We start from the raw sequence: 14,578 nt of genomic DNA, 5'->3' as shown, positions 1-14,578 counted from the left end.
GGCAGCATTTCAGTGACTGAGTCTGTCAATGTCAGACCCAGACCACTCCCATCCTCTGTCTCCATGGGGGAAGTCACAGGCTAGCAGCAGCATAATCTCATCTTGCAGAAAGACAAAGAACAAATCGGGGCAGCATTCAATGTGGACAAGTACATCTCTTCCCTAACTTCCTTTCCACTTCTTGCACAATTATTCATAAGCATTGGTTGCATGCAGGTAGGTAGGCTTAGTAAGGTCCGCAGATTGAAATGCTAATCAGTAATGTTACTACAGGGTGTGTAATTTTTTTCTCAGACCCAGGCAGCACAATATCTTGAGCCGGCCCTGTATGCTTCATTTGAGATCTTGGTTATAGTGTTCTTAGACTTTGCATATTTCTAGTATTTTGTTCTTGTTCTCTTCTGTCTGCTTATTGTAAAGTCGAGCTAAGGTATATTTTTGGAATAAATATCATTTTGTGTAAAATACTAATGTTCTTCACTATAATATTCTTCAGTAATCTGTAAAATATCAAATTGTTGCTCTTTAATAACTTATCCATGAAACACACTGTCCAAAAGTCAAATGAATTGCAGTTTATTAAACACTAACAGATATGCAGAATATTATACACTTACAACAAGAGCAAAAACTTCAAAGAAAAGAAACTAAAGACCATTTTTTTTTCTTTAATGGTTTTACAATTTATATGGCAAAATTAGTGCTGCAGTGAAGAAGCAACGGCACATGATTAATCTCATGTCACATCATCAATTACAGTCCAGCGTCCTTAACAGTGGCCATGACCAGAGCTATGTTTGGACACATGACTGAAGCTTTTTCTACTTCCGCTATGGGACGATCCTCCAACGCTTTCTTTTCCTCCAGTGCTGGAGTGTAGCACAGCTAAAAGAAATGTAAATTATATGCAAATCAGTTCTTATAGTAATGATAAGGTAGCAAAAATGATATTCAAAAATATAAAATCAGTAATATCTTCCATGATAAATCAGTTCTGGTGAGGTGGGAAAAATACATCATTGATAATAAAGCATTATCCAGAAAAAAATATTTTAGGAAATGTGTATTTAGAAAACAATTTGATCCTTAGACCTCAGGTCTATGTTTCAAAAGCTAAAAAATCAAAACAGTTCAGCTTCCATTAAAGATGTTCATGCACCTAAAATTGTTTTCATGCCTTGACTTTCACACTGCAGAGCAGGCCACCAAAATCTCCTAGTGGCAAACCTGCCCATCGTGCAGAGATCATGATTTTTTTTTTTTAAATGAGGGATGTTGGTCAATTTAAAATGAGTAAATTACTTAACATACACAATGTTTTATGTATAGCACAAAATAATTCACTTACAGATATTAACTGGACCTTCTACTGCCAATCTGAAATAGAAAAATATTTTTTTTTTAAACCTCTCTAACATTATCAAGATATTTCATTTTATAATGTAATGAAAGATATTATCAAAATGTATTTAATCTTCTTCATAATACAATGTTGTAGATGAATAACACATTATGTTATTATTTTATACATTAATATTTCACATTGACATGAAACCGAAAATGTTCCTTTCATGATTGAGATATATCATACACTTTTAAACAACTGTCCAATTTACTTCTATTTACTAATGTGCTTCATTCTTTTGGTATCCTATGTTGAAGGAGCAGCAGTGCACTACTGGGAGCTAGCTGAAAGCTAATGACACAAGGCATAAATGTGCAGCCACCAATCAGCAGCTTCTGAGCCTACCTTGGTATTATTTTCAACAAAGGATACAAAGAGAATGAAACAAATGAGATAATAGAAATAAATTGGAAAGTTATTTAAAATACATGCTTATTCTGAATCATTAAAGGAAAAATTTGGGATTTCATGTCGCTTTAAGTATATTACACTCACCTGCACTCTTCTCCCTCCAGCATTTTCTTATAAGTCGCAATCTCAATATCCAGCGCCAGCTTCACGTTCATCAGCTCCTGGTACTCACGCAGCTGGCGAGCCATGTCCTGCTTAGCTTTCTGCAGAGCAGCCTCCAGCTCAGCCAGTTTATTCTTGGCGTCTCTGACAGCTGCCTCTCCCCGGCCCTCCGCATCACTTATAGCTGCCTCCAGTGCAGCACGCTGGGAAAACAGAGAAAAAATATTGAAAGAGTCCCATTAATAATAGACAAGGATATTATGTTAATTGATGTAGGCTTTAATGACACCAAACTTTTATTATAATTTTTAATCAGTATAAATAATAATATGTAATAAATAAATATTTTTTGTATAGGCTTGCAGTCATGGAAGCAGTAATTTTTGTATATAGTGTAATAATAGATATAAGTTTTAGAATCTTATCTAACCATTTAGACAAAGCATAATTTTAAAGAAGTCAGACTTTTACATTGTAGATACCACGTATTAAAATTACTAATCAAGTGAAAAATGTAAATAATTGATAATGGGAACCTGGATGCTTCGTCAGAGAGGTGTGGTTATACAGGTGTTGTGTATATATATATATATATACTACTTTGTTTGTTAGATGCTTTCTTTTATGCTTCCAGGGCCGGCTCAACCATGGGACCAAGTGGGTCTAACGGACCCAGGCAGCACTTGACAAGGGGCAGCATTTCAGTGACTGAGTCTGTCAATGTCAGACCCAGACCACTCCCATCCTCTGTCTCCATGGGGGAAGTCACAGGCTAGCAGCAGCATAATCTCATCTTGCAGAAAGACAAAGAACAAATCGGGGCAGCATTCAATGTGGACAAGTACATCTCTTCCCTAACTTCCTTTCCACTTCTTGCACAATTATTCATAAGCATTGGTTGCATGCAGGTAGGTAGGCTTAGTAAGGTCCGCAGATTGAAATGCTAATCAGTAATGTTACTACAGGGTGTGTAATTTTTTTCTCAGACCCAGGCAGCACAATATCTTGAGCCGGCCCTGTATGCTTCATTTGAGATCTTGGTTATAGTGTTCTTAGACTTTGCATATTTCTAGTATTTTGTTCTTGTTCTCTTCTGTCTGCTTATTGTAAAGTCGAGCTAAGGTATATTTTTGGAATAAATATCATTTTGTGTAAAATACTAATGTTCTTCACTATAATATTCTTCAGTAATCTGTAAAATATCAAATTGTTGCTCTTTAATAACTTATCCATGAAACACACTGTCCAAAAGTCAAATGAATTGCAGTTTATTAAACACTAACAGATATGCAGAATATTATACACTTACAACAAGAGCAAAAACTTCAAAGAAAAGAAACTAAAGACCATTTTTTTTTCTTTAATGGTTTTACAATTTATATGGCAAAATTAGTGCTGCAGTGAAGAAGCAACGGCACATGATTAATCTCATGTCACATCATCAATTACAGTCCAGCGTCCTTAACAGTGGCCATGACCAGAGCTATGTTTGGACACATGACTGAAGCTTTTTCTACTTCCGCTATGGGACGATCCTCCAACGCTTTCTTTTCCTCCAGTGCTGGAGTGTAGCACAGCTAAAAGAAATGTAAATTATATGCAAATCAGTTCTTATAGTAATGATAAGGTAGCAAAAATGATATTCACAAATATAAAATCAGTAATATCTTCCATGATAAATCAGTTCTGGTGAGGTGGGAAAAATACATCATTGATAATAAAGCATTATCCAGAAAAAAATATTTTAGGAAATGTGTATTTAGAAAACAATTTGATCCTTAGACCTCAGGTCTATGTTTCAAAAGCTAAAAAATCAAAACAGTTCAGCTTCCATTAAAGATGTTCATGCACCTAAAATTGTTTTCATGCCTGGACTTTCACACTGCAGAGCAGGCCACCAAAATCTCCTAGTGGCAAACCTGCCCATCGTGCAGAGATCATGATTTTTTTTTTTTAAATGAGGGATGTTGGTCAATTTAAAATGAGTAAATTACTTAACATACACAATGTTTTATGTATAGCACAAAATAATTCACTTACAGATATTAACTGGACCTTCTACTGCCAATCTGAAATAGAAAAATATTTTTTTTTTAAACCTCTCTAACATTATCAAGATATTTCATTTTATAATGTAATGAAAGATATTATCAAAATGTATTTAATCTTCTTCATAATACAATGTTGTAGATGAATAACACATTATGTTATTATTTTATACATTAATATTTCACATTGACATGAAACCGAAAATGTTCCTTTCATGATTGAGATATATCATACACTTTTAAACAACTGTCCAATTTACTTCTATTTACTAATGTGCTTCATTCTTTTGGTATCCTATGTTGAAGGAGCAGCAGTGCACTACTGGGAGCTAGCTGAAAGCTAATGACACAAGGCATAAATGTGCAGCCACCAATCAGCAGCTTCTGAGCCTACCTTGGTATTATTTTCAACAAAGGATACAAAGAGAATGAAACAAATGAGATAATAGAAATAAATTGGAAAGTTATTTAAAATACATGCTTATTCTGAATCATTAAAGGAAAAATTTGGGATTTCATGTCGCTTTAAGTATATTACACTCACCTGCACTCTTCTCCCTCCAGCATTTTCTTATAAGTCGCAATCTCAATATCCAGCGCCAGCTTCACGTTCATCAGCTCCTGGTACTCACGCAGCTGGCGAGCCATGTCCTGCTTAGCTTTCTGCAGAGCAGCCTCCAGCTCAGCCAGTTTATTCTTGGCGTCTCTGACAGCTGCCTCTCCCCGGCCCTCCGCATCACTTATAGCTGCCTCCAGTGCAGCACGCTGGGAAAACAGAGAAAAAATATTGAAAGAGTCCCATTAATAATAGACAAGGATATTATGTTAATTGATGTAGGCTTTAATGACACCAAACTTTTATTATAATTTTTAATCAGTATAAATAATAATATGTAATAAATAAATATTTTTTGTATAGGCTTGCAGTCATGGAAGCAGTAATTTTTGTATATAGTGTAATAATAGATATAAGTTTTAGAATCTTATCTAACCATTTAGACAAAGCATAATTTTAAAGAAGTCAGACTTTTACATTGTAGATACCACGTATTAAAATTACTAATCAAGTGAAAAATGTAAATAATTGATAATGGGAACCTGGATGCTTCGTCAGAGAGGTGTGGTTATACAGGTGTTGTGTATATATATATATATATACTACTTTGTTTGTTAGATGCTTTCTTTTATGCTTCCAGGGCCGGCTCAACCATGGGACCAAGTGGGTCTAACGGACCCAGGCAGCACTTGACAAGGGGCAGCATTTCAGTGACTGAGTCTGTCAATGTCAGACCCAGACCACTCCCATCCTCTGTCTCCATGGGGGAAGTCACAGGCTAGCAGCAGCATAATCTCATCTTGCAGAAAGACAAAGAACAAATCGGGGCAGCATTCAATGTGGACAAGTACATCTCTTCCCTAACTTCCTTTCCACTTCTTGCACAATTATTCATAAGCATTGGTTGCATGCAGGTAGGTAGGCTTAGTAAGGTCCGCAGATTGAAATGCTAATCAGTAATGTTACTACAGGGTGTGTAATTTTTTTCTCAGACCCAGGCAGCACAATATCTTGAGCCGGCCCTGTATGCTTCATTTGAGATCTTGGTTATAGTGTTCTTAGACTTTGCATATTTCTAGTATTTTGTTCTTGTTCTCTTCTGTCTGCTTATTGTAAAGTCGAGCTAAGGTATATTTTTGGAATAAATATCATTTTGTGTAAAATACTAATGTTCTTCACTATAATATTCTTCAGTAATCTGTAAAATATCAAATTGTTGCTCTTTAATAACTTATCCATGAAACACACTGTCCAAAAGTCAAATGAATTGCAGTTTATTAAACACTAACAGATATGCAGAATATTATACACTTACAACAAGAGCAAAAACTTCAAAGAAAAGAAACTAAAGACCATTTTTTTTTCTTTAATGGTTTTACAATTTATATGGCAAAATTAGTGCTGCAGTGAAGAAGCAACGGCACATGATTAATCTCATGTCACATCATCAATTACAGTCCAGCGTCCTTAACAGTGGCCATGACCAGAGCTATGTTTGGACACATGACTGAAGCTTTTTCTACTTCCGCTATGGGACGATCCTCCAACGCTTTCTTTTCCTCCAGTGCTGGAGTGTAGCACAGCTAAAAGAAATGTAAATTATATGCAAATCAGTTCTTATAGTAATGATAAGGTAGCAAAAATGATATTCACAAATATAAAATCAGTAATATCTTCCATGATAAATCAGTTCTGGTGAGGTGGGAAAAATACATCATTGATAATAAAGCATTATCCAGAAAAAAATATTTTAGGAAATGTGTATTTAGAAAACAATTTGATCCTTAGACCTCAGGTCTATGTTTCAAAAGCTAAAAAATCAAAACAGTTCAGCTTCCATTAAAGATGTTCATGCACCTAAAATTGTTTTCATGCCTGGACTTTCACACTGCAGAGCAGGCCACCAAAATCTCCTAGTGGCAAACCTGCCCATCGTGCAGAGATCATGATTTTTTTTTTTTAAATGAGGGATGTTGGTCAATTTAAAATGAGTAAATTACTTAACATACACAATGTTTTATGTATAGCACAAAATAATTCACTTACAGATATTAACTGGACCTTCTACTGCCAATCTGAAATAGAAAAATATTTTTTTTTTAAACCTCTCTAACATTATCAAGATATTTCATTTTATAATGTAATGAAAGATATTATCAAAATGTATTTAATCTTCTTCATAATACAATGTTGTAGATGAATAACACATTATGTTATTATTTTATACATTAATATTTCACATTGACATGAAACCGAAAATTTTCCTTTCATGATTGAGATATATCATACACTTTTAAACAACTGTCCAATTTACTTCTATTTACTAATGTGCTTCATTCTTTTGGTATCCTTTGTTGAAGGAGCAGCAGTGCACTACTGGGAGCTAGCTGAAAGCTAATGACACAAGGCATAAATGTGCAGCCACCAATCAGCAGCTTCTGAGCCTACCTTGGTATTATTTTCAACAAAGGATACAAAGAGAATGAAACAAATGAGATAATAGAAATAAATTGGAAAGTTATTTAAAATACATGCTTATTCTGAATCATTAAAGGAAAAATTTGGGATTTCATGTCGCTTTAAGTATATTACACTCACCTGCACTCTTCTCCCTCCAGCATTTTCTTATAAGTCGCAATCTCAATATCCAGCGCCAGCTTCACGTTCATCAGCTCCTGGTACTCACACAGCTGGCGAGCCATGTCCTGCTTAGCTTTCTGCAGAGCAGCCTCCAGCTCAGCCAGTTTATTCTTGGCGTCTCTGACAGCTGCCTCTCCCCGGCCCTCCGCATCACTTATAGCTGCCTCCAGTGCAGCACGCTGGGAAAACAGAGAAAAAATATTGAAAGAGTCCCATTAATAATAGACAAGGATATTATGTTAATTGATGTAGGCTTTAATGACACCAAACTTTTATTATAATTTTTAATCAGTATAAATAATAATATGTAATAAATAAATATTTTTTGTATAGGCTTGCAGTCATGGAAGCAGTAATTTTTGTATATAGTGTAATAATAGATATAAGTTTTAGAATCTTATCTAACCATTTAGACAAAGCATAATTTTAAAGAAGTCAGACTTTTACATTGTAGATACCACGTATTAAAATTACTAATCAAGTGAAAAATGTAAATAATTGATAATGGGAACCTGGATGCTTCGTCAGAGAGGTGTGGTTATACAGGTGTTGTGTATATATATATATATATAAAAATATATATATATATTTATATATATATATATATATATTGTTGAAGGTAAATTACTTTAACTCTTTGTGAGACAATCAGTGTTACATATTAATTAATTCAACTTAAATAATTGGCTTAAAGCCATTTTTGAAACCACAAAGAATGCAAAATCATGTATTTCAACAACTTAGAAAAATAATAATATTAAAAAATGTGAAAAAACAAAAAGTATAACATGTATACAAACTTTGTGTTTTGCACATATATATATATATATATAAAAATGCAGTAAAAATATATAATAAAACTAATGTATTAAAAACATATAGTGGGAGTGGAACTATCAACAGAATTTGGAAGGGCCACTAGTTTTTGCTATTTATACATGCTATTACATAAAACATTTATTATAAGTTATAATATTTTCTTTAAATATTGTATTTAATATAATTAATATATTTTTATATCCTAATTATATAAAATTTGTAAACATAATAAAATTTCCATAGATTGAATTAATTACATATTATGATACAAATTTTGCATGTATATAGCATAGACAGGTGGCTCTCAAATCGTTAATTAAAGTTTTATTATTTCTATTATTTGTTTCTTGGTTTATTTTCATTCTTGTAGTTTTGTTACTTTTTATTTTCCGCTTATTAGGCTAAATTAAATAAAAATGAAAAGATGTAAAACAGTGGTCATGATACAATGTCAGCATAAGTATTACGTCAAATAAGTAAAAAAAAAAAAAGCATATTTATTAAGTATATTATATCTCATGTGTATCTTGATGGAACACTATGTCAAAACACTGAAACACATAAGCAATGAAACATCCAGACACTTTTATATCTTGATTCACTCGCTGATATGTATATTTAGGAATTTTATGTCACCTTCAAGATATAAATGGGTATGCTATGTTGAAAAGATTGTTACATAATGTATACAATAAAGGATATCCTGAATTCATTATATGTATAATTTATTTATTCAGTATAAAGATCTACATCCCATAATGAATTCAGTCCCTTAGGGTTCTTAGTATCCAGAGTAAAAATCCAAAAAACTTCCTTTATGTTTAAACCTTTAGTAGTAGGGATGGGTGGATGTGTTTATATTCAAATTCGAATGTTAGAATGAATTTCAATTTACATAATCGAATGTTGATAAGAAAGAATATTCTTAAAAATTCTATAGTCGTATGTTGTTTACAGTTTTCAAATGTCACTTTCGATTTCGAATGTTCATAATTAGATCGAATGTCCACATTCGAAATTTCGAATGTAACATTCGATTTAACAAATACTATTCAGAAATTCAATAGTTCATGTGGTAGGAAATTTGGTAAATTCATAGATAATAGATACAATTATATCAATTCAAATGTTTCTATTTTGAATATTGCATAATTCAAATATTACATTTTAAAAAAAAAACATTAAAAATACTATTATAAATATATAAATTGAATTTTTCGACTTTGATTATTACATAATTCAAATCGAATTATTAGAAACATTTGAATAGAATATTACATTTAAAGAAAGCATTAGAAATACTATTAATTTAAACAAATGTTAGAATGTTGTAGAAACATTTTAAATTTAAAACGAATGAACGAATGTGTTAAAATTTGTTTAATTCTTTGAATGTTGTGAAACATTCGCCCATCCCTACTTAGCAGTTGAAACTTTTTTAGTTTTTTTTCTGGGGAGCTATATTGAAGTCAAAGATTCCCCTGAACTGGTCTTTCCTTTGCTTTAACCAGATCTCAGTTCAGAATTAAATGTTGCACAGTTGTAATATCTTCAAGTGATTTAAAGTGTAGGACATCTGTCTCAATTGAAAATGGCTTCCATACTAATACATTTTTGCCACATGAAAACTTTGTATTCCCGCAAAGTAGTTTTTGGCTTCTTTTTCAATGGCTTTCTAATTTATTAGAAACACTGAAACTCTGTTTCTTATTTTTAGATTTGTTAAATGTGAAAAAAAGGTAAAATATTCATATTCGAATCAAAAGTAAATTAAGACAGCTAAATGAATCAGTGCTAACAATGACTGTCTAAAATGTTTGAATATGTTTTTATATTCAGCCCATAAGATAAAATAATGATTATAGCATCATATAATTTTATATAATTTTATAGTTAATGTTTTTGTATAGTCAAAGCACTTAAACACAATCATAAATGACTTTCTGATTATCATACTTTAGTTGTGTTCACGTTTCATAATTAACAAACATAAATCTTGTATAAACTACATGCATTGGTGTCTCCATGAAGGTTCAGGGGGGCGCACTGTGCTTCCCTTCATAATGGGGAGCCCCTGTGTGCCCCCAACTGTAATGATCAATCTTTCTCAAAATAGTGCAAGTCCCACAAAGATAAATAGATAGATAAATAGATAATAGGTAGGCAGCTAGCTAGATAAAATTTGATATATATAGGTTAATGCTTCTTTATTTATTTAATAGGTGATCTTTGGTATTGGCAATCAGTGATCCTTCTACTTTTAAATGTGTGATGCCTCCATATATAATTCCTAGTGACTTGTAGATGCATGTGTAGTCAATATATACCATTCAAAATAAGAAAACAAGGTTACTTAAAAAGTCACGTATCTAGCTGCACAAGAACTGTGGTCTCGTGTTTTGGAAAATTACTGTCACATTAATGCAAAATATTAGTAAAATGTATGCAGTAGAAACCCAATCAAAAACAGATGGTTTTCTAATGGATTCCTAATAGCTGGAAAACCTTTACATTTGCAAATACAGTGGAAACATTAAGTGACATAGCTCATCTAATAGATTGGAATAGACCCAAATGGTTTAAAGTAAATCTCTTTAATTTTTCTACCTTTATTTATATGGACACATAAAATTGTTTCTATTTAGATTTAGCTATTTAATCAGATTCTCCAAAAAGTATAGATCTCAAGACAAAGTTCTAAATTGCACCAACTAAATGATTGACTTTTACCTGTGATTTTGCGCTCTCAATCTCCCCTCTAAGTCTCTGAATTGTTCGGTTGAGCTCAGCAATCTCATTTCTGGTGTTCTGCAGATCATTGCCATTTCTCCCTGCGGTCATGCGAAGCTCCTCAAACTGCAGATAATACACATTAACAGTAAGATATTCCAAATGGACTTTGGGAAATAAGTTGTAAAATACATTTCACATTAAGAAAAAAATGCTACATATTTTAAATTTTTTGTTGTTGCTTGTGAGTCTCACCCTTGACTGGTACAAGGCCTCAGCCTCAGCTCTGCTCCTGTTAGCGATCTCCTCATACTGAGCTCTGACCTCAGCAATAATACCGTCCAGGTCCAGGTCTCTGCTGTTATCCATGGAAACCACCACTGATGTATCTGAGATCTGAGCCTGGAGCTGAGCAATTTCCTGAAAAGTCATTCATACAAATTTAGTTATTGTTAACATTTAATTGTAAACATGAAAGATATTTACAGATTTTTCCGACAGGGACATGAAAAGCAAAATTAAACTTTCAAGTTGAGCATGCAATTTTGACAGACCTTTCAATTAACTTTTAAATATTCTTTGCTCTCTTGGTATCTTTTGTTAAAAGGCATACCTAGGTATGATCAGGAGCATCAAAGTACTGCTGTGAGCTAGCTGGTGATTTGTGGATGTACAAATATGCCTCTTGTGATTGGCTGTTTCTTAACTTATGTTTACGGCGAGCTGGAAACTTGGCGGGAAGAAAGCAGCATCCGCTACTTATTAAATCTACCCCTATATATTAACCATTCACATACACACAAGACAAGACAACTTGCTAGTAATGCCCGTCACCCTTTAAATGAACAGTGTAGATACGTATCGCCCAAATAAAGAGACAATCATAAAGAATATTTACAGCATCAAACAGGGTCCGCAGGAAGTTGATCTCATCACTTAGGGAATCAGCCTTTGCTTGCAGCTCAGCTTTGTTCATAAATGCTGCATCAACATCCTAAGTGCAAATGAAGGTTTAGTTGTTATTATTTATTGTAATTTGTTAATATTATTTAATATTTTAAAATAACACTTATTTGTTTAGAATTAATAGGTTGTATGTTGCAAGAGAAAATAGCCATACCCTCTTTATTGTTACAAATTCATTCTCTGCAGCTGTGCGTCTATTAACTTCTTCTTCATATCTAAAAAAATATACAAAAAAAACTTCACTAAATGTATTAATTATTCTTTCTCATAATCATTTTACTCTTGTTAAATGGACATTGTAGGCATTGTTGATAGACTTTTCTTGAATGCAATTTACAAAATGATACCAAAAGCCCTCTACCATAATACCTCCTCCTTATTTCTGCTGCTGTTTGCTCCATATTGTTTCTTTCTGCATCCAAACGAGCTGTCTCACATCCTAGATTCTCTAACTGTCTCCTGAGGTTACTGATGAAAGACTCAAATAGAGGTTCAGTCTGACACCTTGCAGTGCTTTGGTTCTGAAGCAAATTCCATTTGGTCTCAAGCATTTTGTTTTGCTGTTCCAAAAAGCGCACCTACAGCAAGTGCAAAACGTTGCAATCTATTGTTATGTTACGTTCTAGAAAGTTTGAACATTAAAATTTTTTCTCACATAGAAAACATTCTTCAGATATAAATTATATTGACAAAAGAAAATATTAAATGACATTCATTGCACAGTAATTCAAGCTGGCACCAGAAGGTGGATCCTACCTTATTTTTTTTAATACATATTGCTTCTTTTCTTTAATTTTCTTCTAGGACATAACATTAAAGTAAAAATATATGCAAAGAAAAATGTTTTTACCTTGTCAATGAAGGAAGCAAACTTGTTGTTGAGACCTCTAATTTGATTCCTCTCTTCAGTCCTCACTCTCTGAATGTTGGGGTTAATCTCCAAGTTGAGTGGTGCCAGAAGACCTTGGTTTACAGTAACAGAGGTGATACCTCCAGAGCAAGATGATCCACCAAATCCACGTCCAATTCCTCCAAAGCCATATCCAGATCCATATCCATGCCCACTATTTCCAGAATAACAACTTCCTACTGAAATCTTGGGTGCTTTGGAACCAAAACTATAGGCACTTTTACTACTAAAGCAAGATACTGACTTGTGAGCAGAACCTCCATGTTTTGGTGAGTATGAGGAAGTGCTAACATGTTTAGGTATCAAACTGGAGCAGGAGCTAAAGTGTCCAGAGCTGTGGTGGGTAGACTGGTGAGGCATCTTGTTGCTTCTCGGGTGATAGAAAGGTACAAAGTATTCACCTGCTAAAGCAAGTTAAATCATTTTGAGAAAATGCTGTTGCTTTTATACTAACTGGGTGTTGCTACTTGCTTATTGTTTCATATTTTACATATTATTAGTGATGGTAGACAGCATCATTTTCTTATTATTTTATAAGCATTAGACTGGTAACACACCTAAATTATCAAAGCTTTAATGCATGTATTACTGGCTACAATAAACTGAGACATCTAGGAGATTAAAAAGTCATCCATAGTTAGTATAACAAACTATAAAACGTATATCAATCACATTACATCTTTCAGAAATATATCTTTAGAGATTTGTTAAAAGGAAAGCAAGTTCCTTTATTAAAACTAGATTTAAAACACTGTACATTCTAAGTTACAAACAATTAAAATATCAATACCTTAAATTTGAAATAGTCCAAACAGTTACTATGAATGTCTTCATTGTGAGAGAACACTGGATTTACTTTTTTGTTTGACAAAGATTGGATGAGTAATGGAATCATATAAAATGACAAAAAAATGTGAAGTACACTTAAAGATCTTATATGGCGCAGTATAATATGTTAAACACAAATAAGTTAACTTAGGACATTACTCTCAAAAAATTATTAACTATGGTTAATTTAAAAATTAGCCCCCAAAATAGAGTTTAGTGTTGCTTTAAAACATTAACAAAATAGTAGCATCTTTTTAAAAAAAAAAAAAAAAAATTAAATATATCCACACAAAGCAAGGGCTTAAAGTGAGGGGATGTGGGGTGTTAGAATAAACATGGCACTCAAAAGTGCCTTTACATTGTGATCTATGGGGACTGTGTTATATTACTATATATATATGTATATACACATATAAACATATAAATATATATATGAACTATAACACACATAGCTCAGCACCTGGAGTCTCCCATCGGGTAGTGCAATCTGGACTGGGGCCACAGCTTCAGCCCCTGGGTAGTAAAAATTAAGGGCGTGTGAGCCCGAAACGTCGCATATTTTTTCTGTCTGTATGCTTCAATACATTTCTTGCATATACAGTGCTGTGGACCTGTACTTTTTTCTATATTTGTTTCTATATATGTATGTATTTATATAGATATATATTTAAACTTTGCTGCCCATCACTGTGCAACGTACCCCCTTCGCCGCATTAGGTTCTCTGCCGTGACTATCGACATGAGAACGAGGCTCCCTTTAAAGTCTATGGAAGCGCACTCTCATGAGCACAAAGCTTCCATGCAATGCGAACACAAGGTCACGTTCGCATTGTGACTCACTTATTATACCAGCCAACACTTTTCAACATTCATTGAGGCTCATTTAATTGTAAAATGCACTGTCATCAATGTGTTTTCGACATTGCAATCACAAAGGAAAAATCACATTTGAAATCTTTGTCACAAAGGCACATTTCCTTTTAAAAATTCGATCTTAAAGTTGAGATCTCGTTTGAACATCATTTTTGTGGCTACAATATTGTGTTGTAGCTGTTTCATGGTTTACAGTTCCAGAATTGTTAAAATTCAGTTTTAGAAAATGAGAGAAGTCCGCCTAACAGAAAACTGTAAACTTCTTCTTCATTTCAGATGTTTATCACACC

The 14,578-nt window shown here is 33.2% G+C and overlaps 1 protein-coding gene across 1 annotated transcript; it reads right to left on the bottom strand.

The window, feature by feature from the left end:
* Positions 1 to 769: 769 nt before the first annotated feature.
* On the bottom strand, positions 770 to 12,947 carry LOC128652618 (keratin, type II cytoskeletal cochleal-like). The gene is made up of 12 exons (XM_053705550.1): positions 12,528 to 12,947; positions 12,047 to 12,255; positions 11,832 to 11,892; positions 11,610 to 11,705; positions 10,967 to 11,131; positions 10,712 to 10,837; positions 4,511 to 4,731; positions 3,959 to 3,987; positions 3,416 to 3,495; positions 1,901 to 2,121; positions 1,349 to 1,377; positions 770 to 885 (listed from the first exon to the last, which is right to left on the bottom strand). The coding sequence occupies exons 1-12, from the start codon at positions 12,945 to 12,947 to the stop codon at positions 770 to 772; spliced, it is 1,773 nt and encodes a 590-aa protein (XP_053561525.1).
* Positions 12,948 to 14,578: the final 1,631 nt, after the last annotated feature.

The sequence above is a fragment of the Bombina bombina genome, chromosome 3 (assembly GCF_027579735.1).
Source record: "Bombina bombina isolate aBomBom1 chromosome 3, aBomBom1.pri, whole genome shotgun sequence".
Classification (NCBI taxonomy): domain Eukaryota; kingdom Metazoa; phylum Chordata; class Amphibia; order Anura; family Bombinatoridae; genus Bombina; species Bombina bombina.
Note: the sequence above shows the minus strand (reverse complement) of the source record. Positions and strands in the feature narration are given on the sequence as shown.

Bases quoted from the DNA above. Each gene is read 5' to 3' on its own strand.
- LOC128652618 (XM_053705550.1), bottom strand. From the start codon at position 12,947: ATGCCTCACCAGTCTACCCACCACAGCTCTGGACACTTTAGCTCCTGC. The intron at 12,256-12,527 runs GTAAAAACATTT...CACTTGCTGTAG, and splicing joins TTGCTTCCTTCATTGACAAG to GTGCGCTTTTTGGAACAGCA. The intron at 1,378-1,900 runs GTGAGTGTAATA...TTTCTATTTCAG, and splicing joins CTGGAGGGAGAAGAGTGCAG to ATTGGCAGTAGAAGGTCCAG.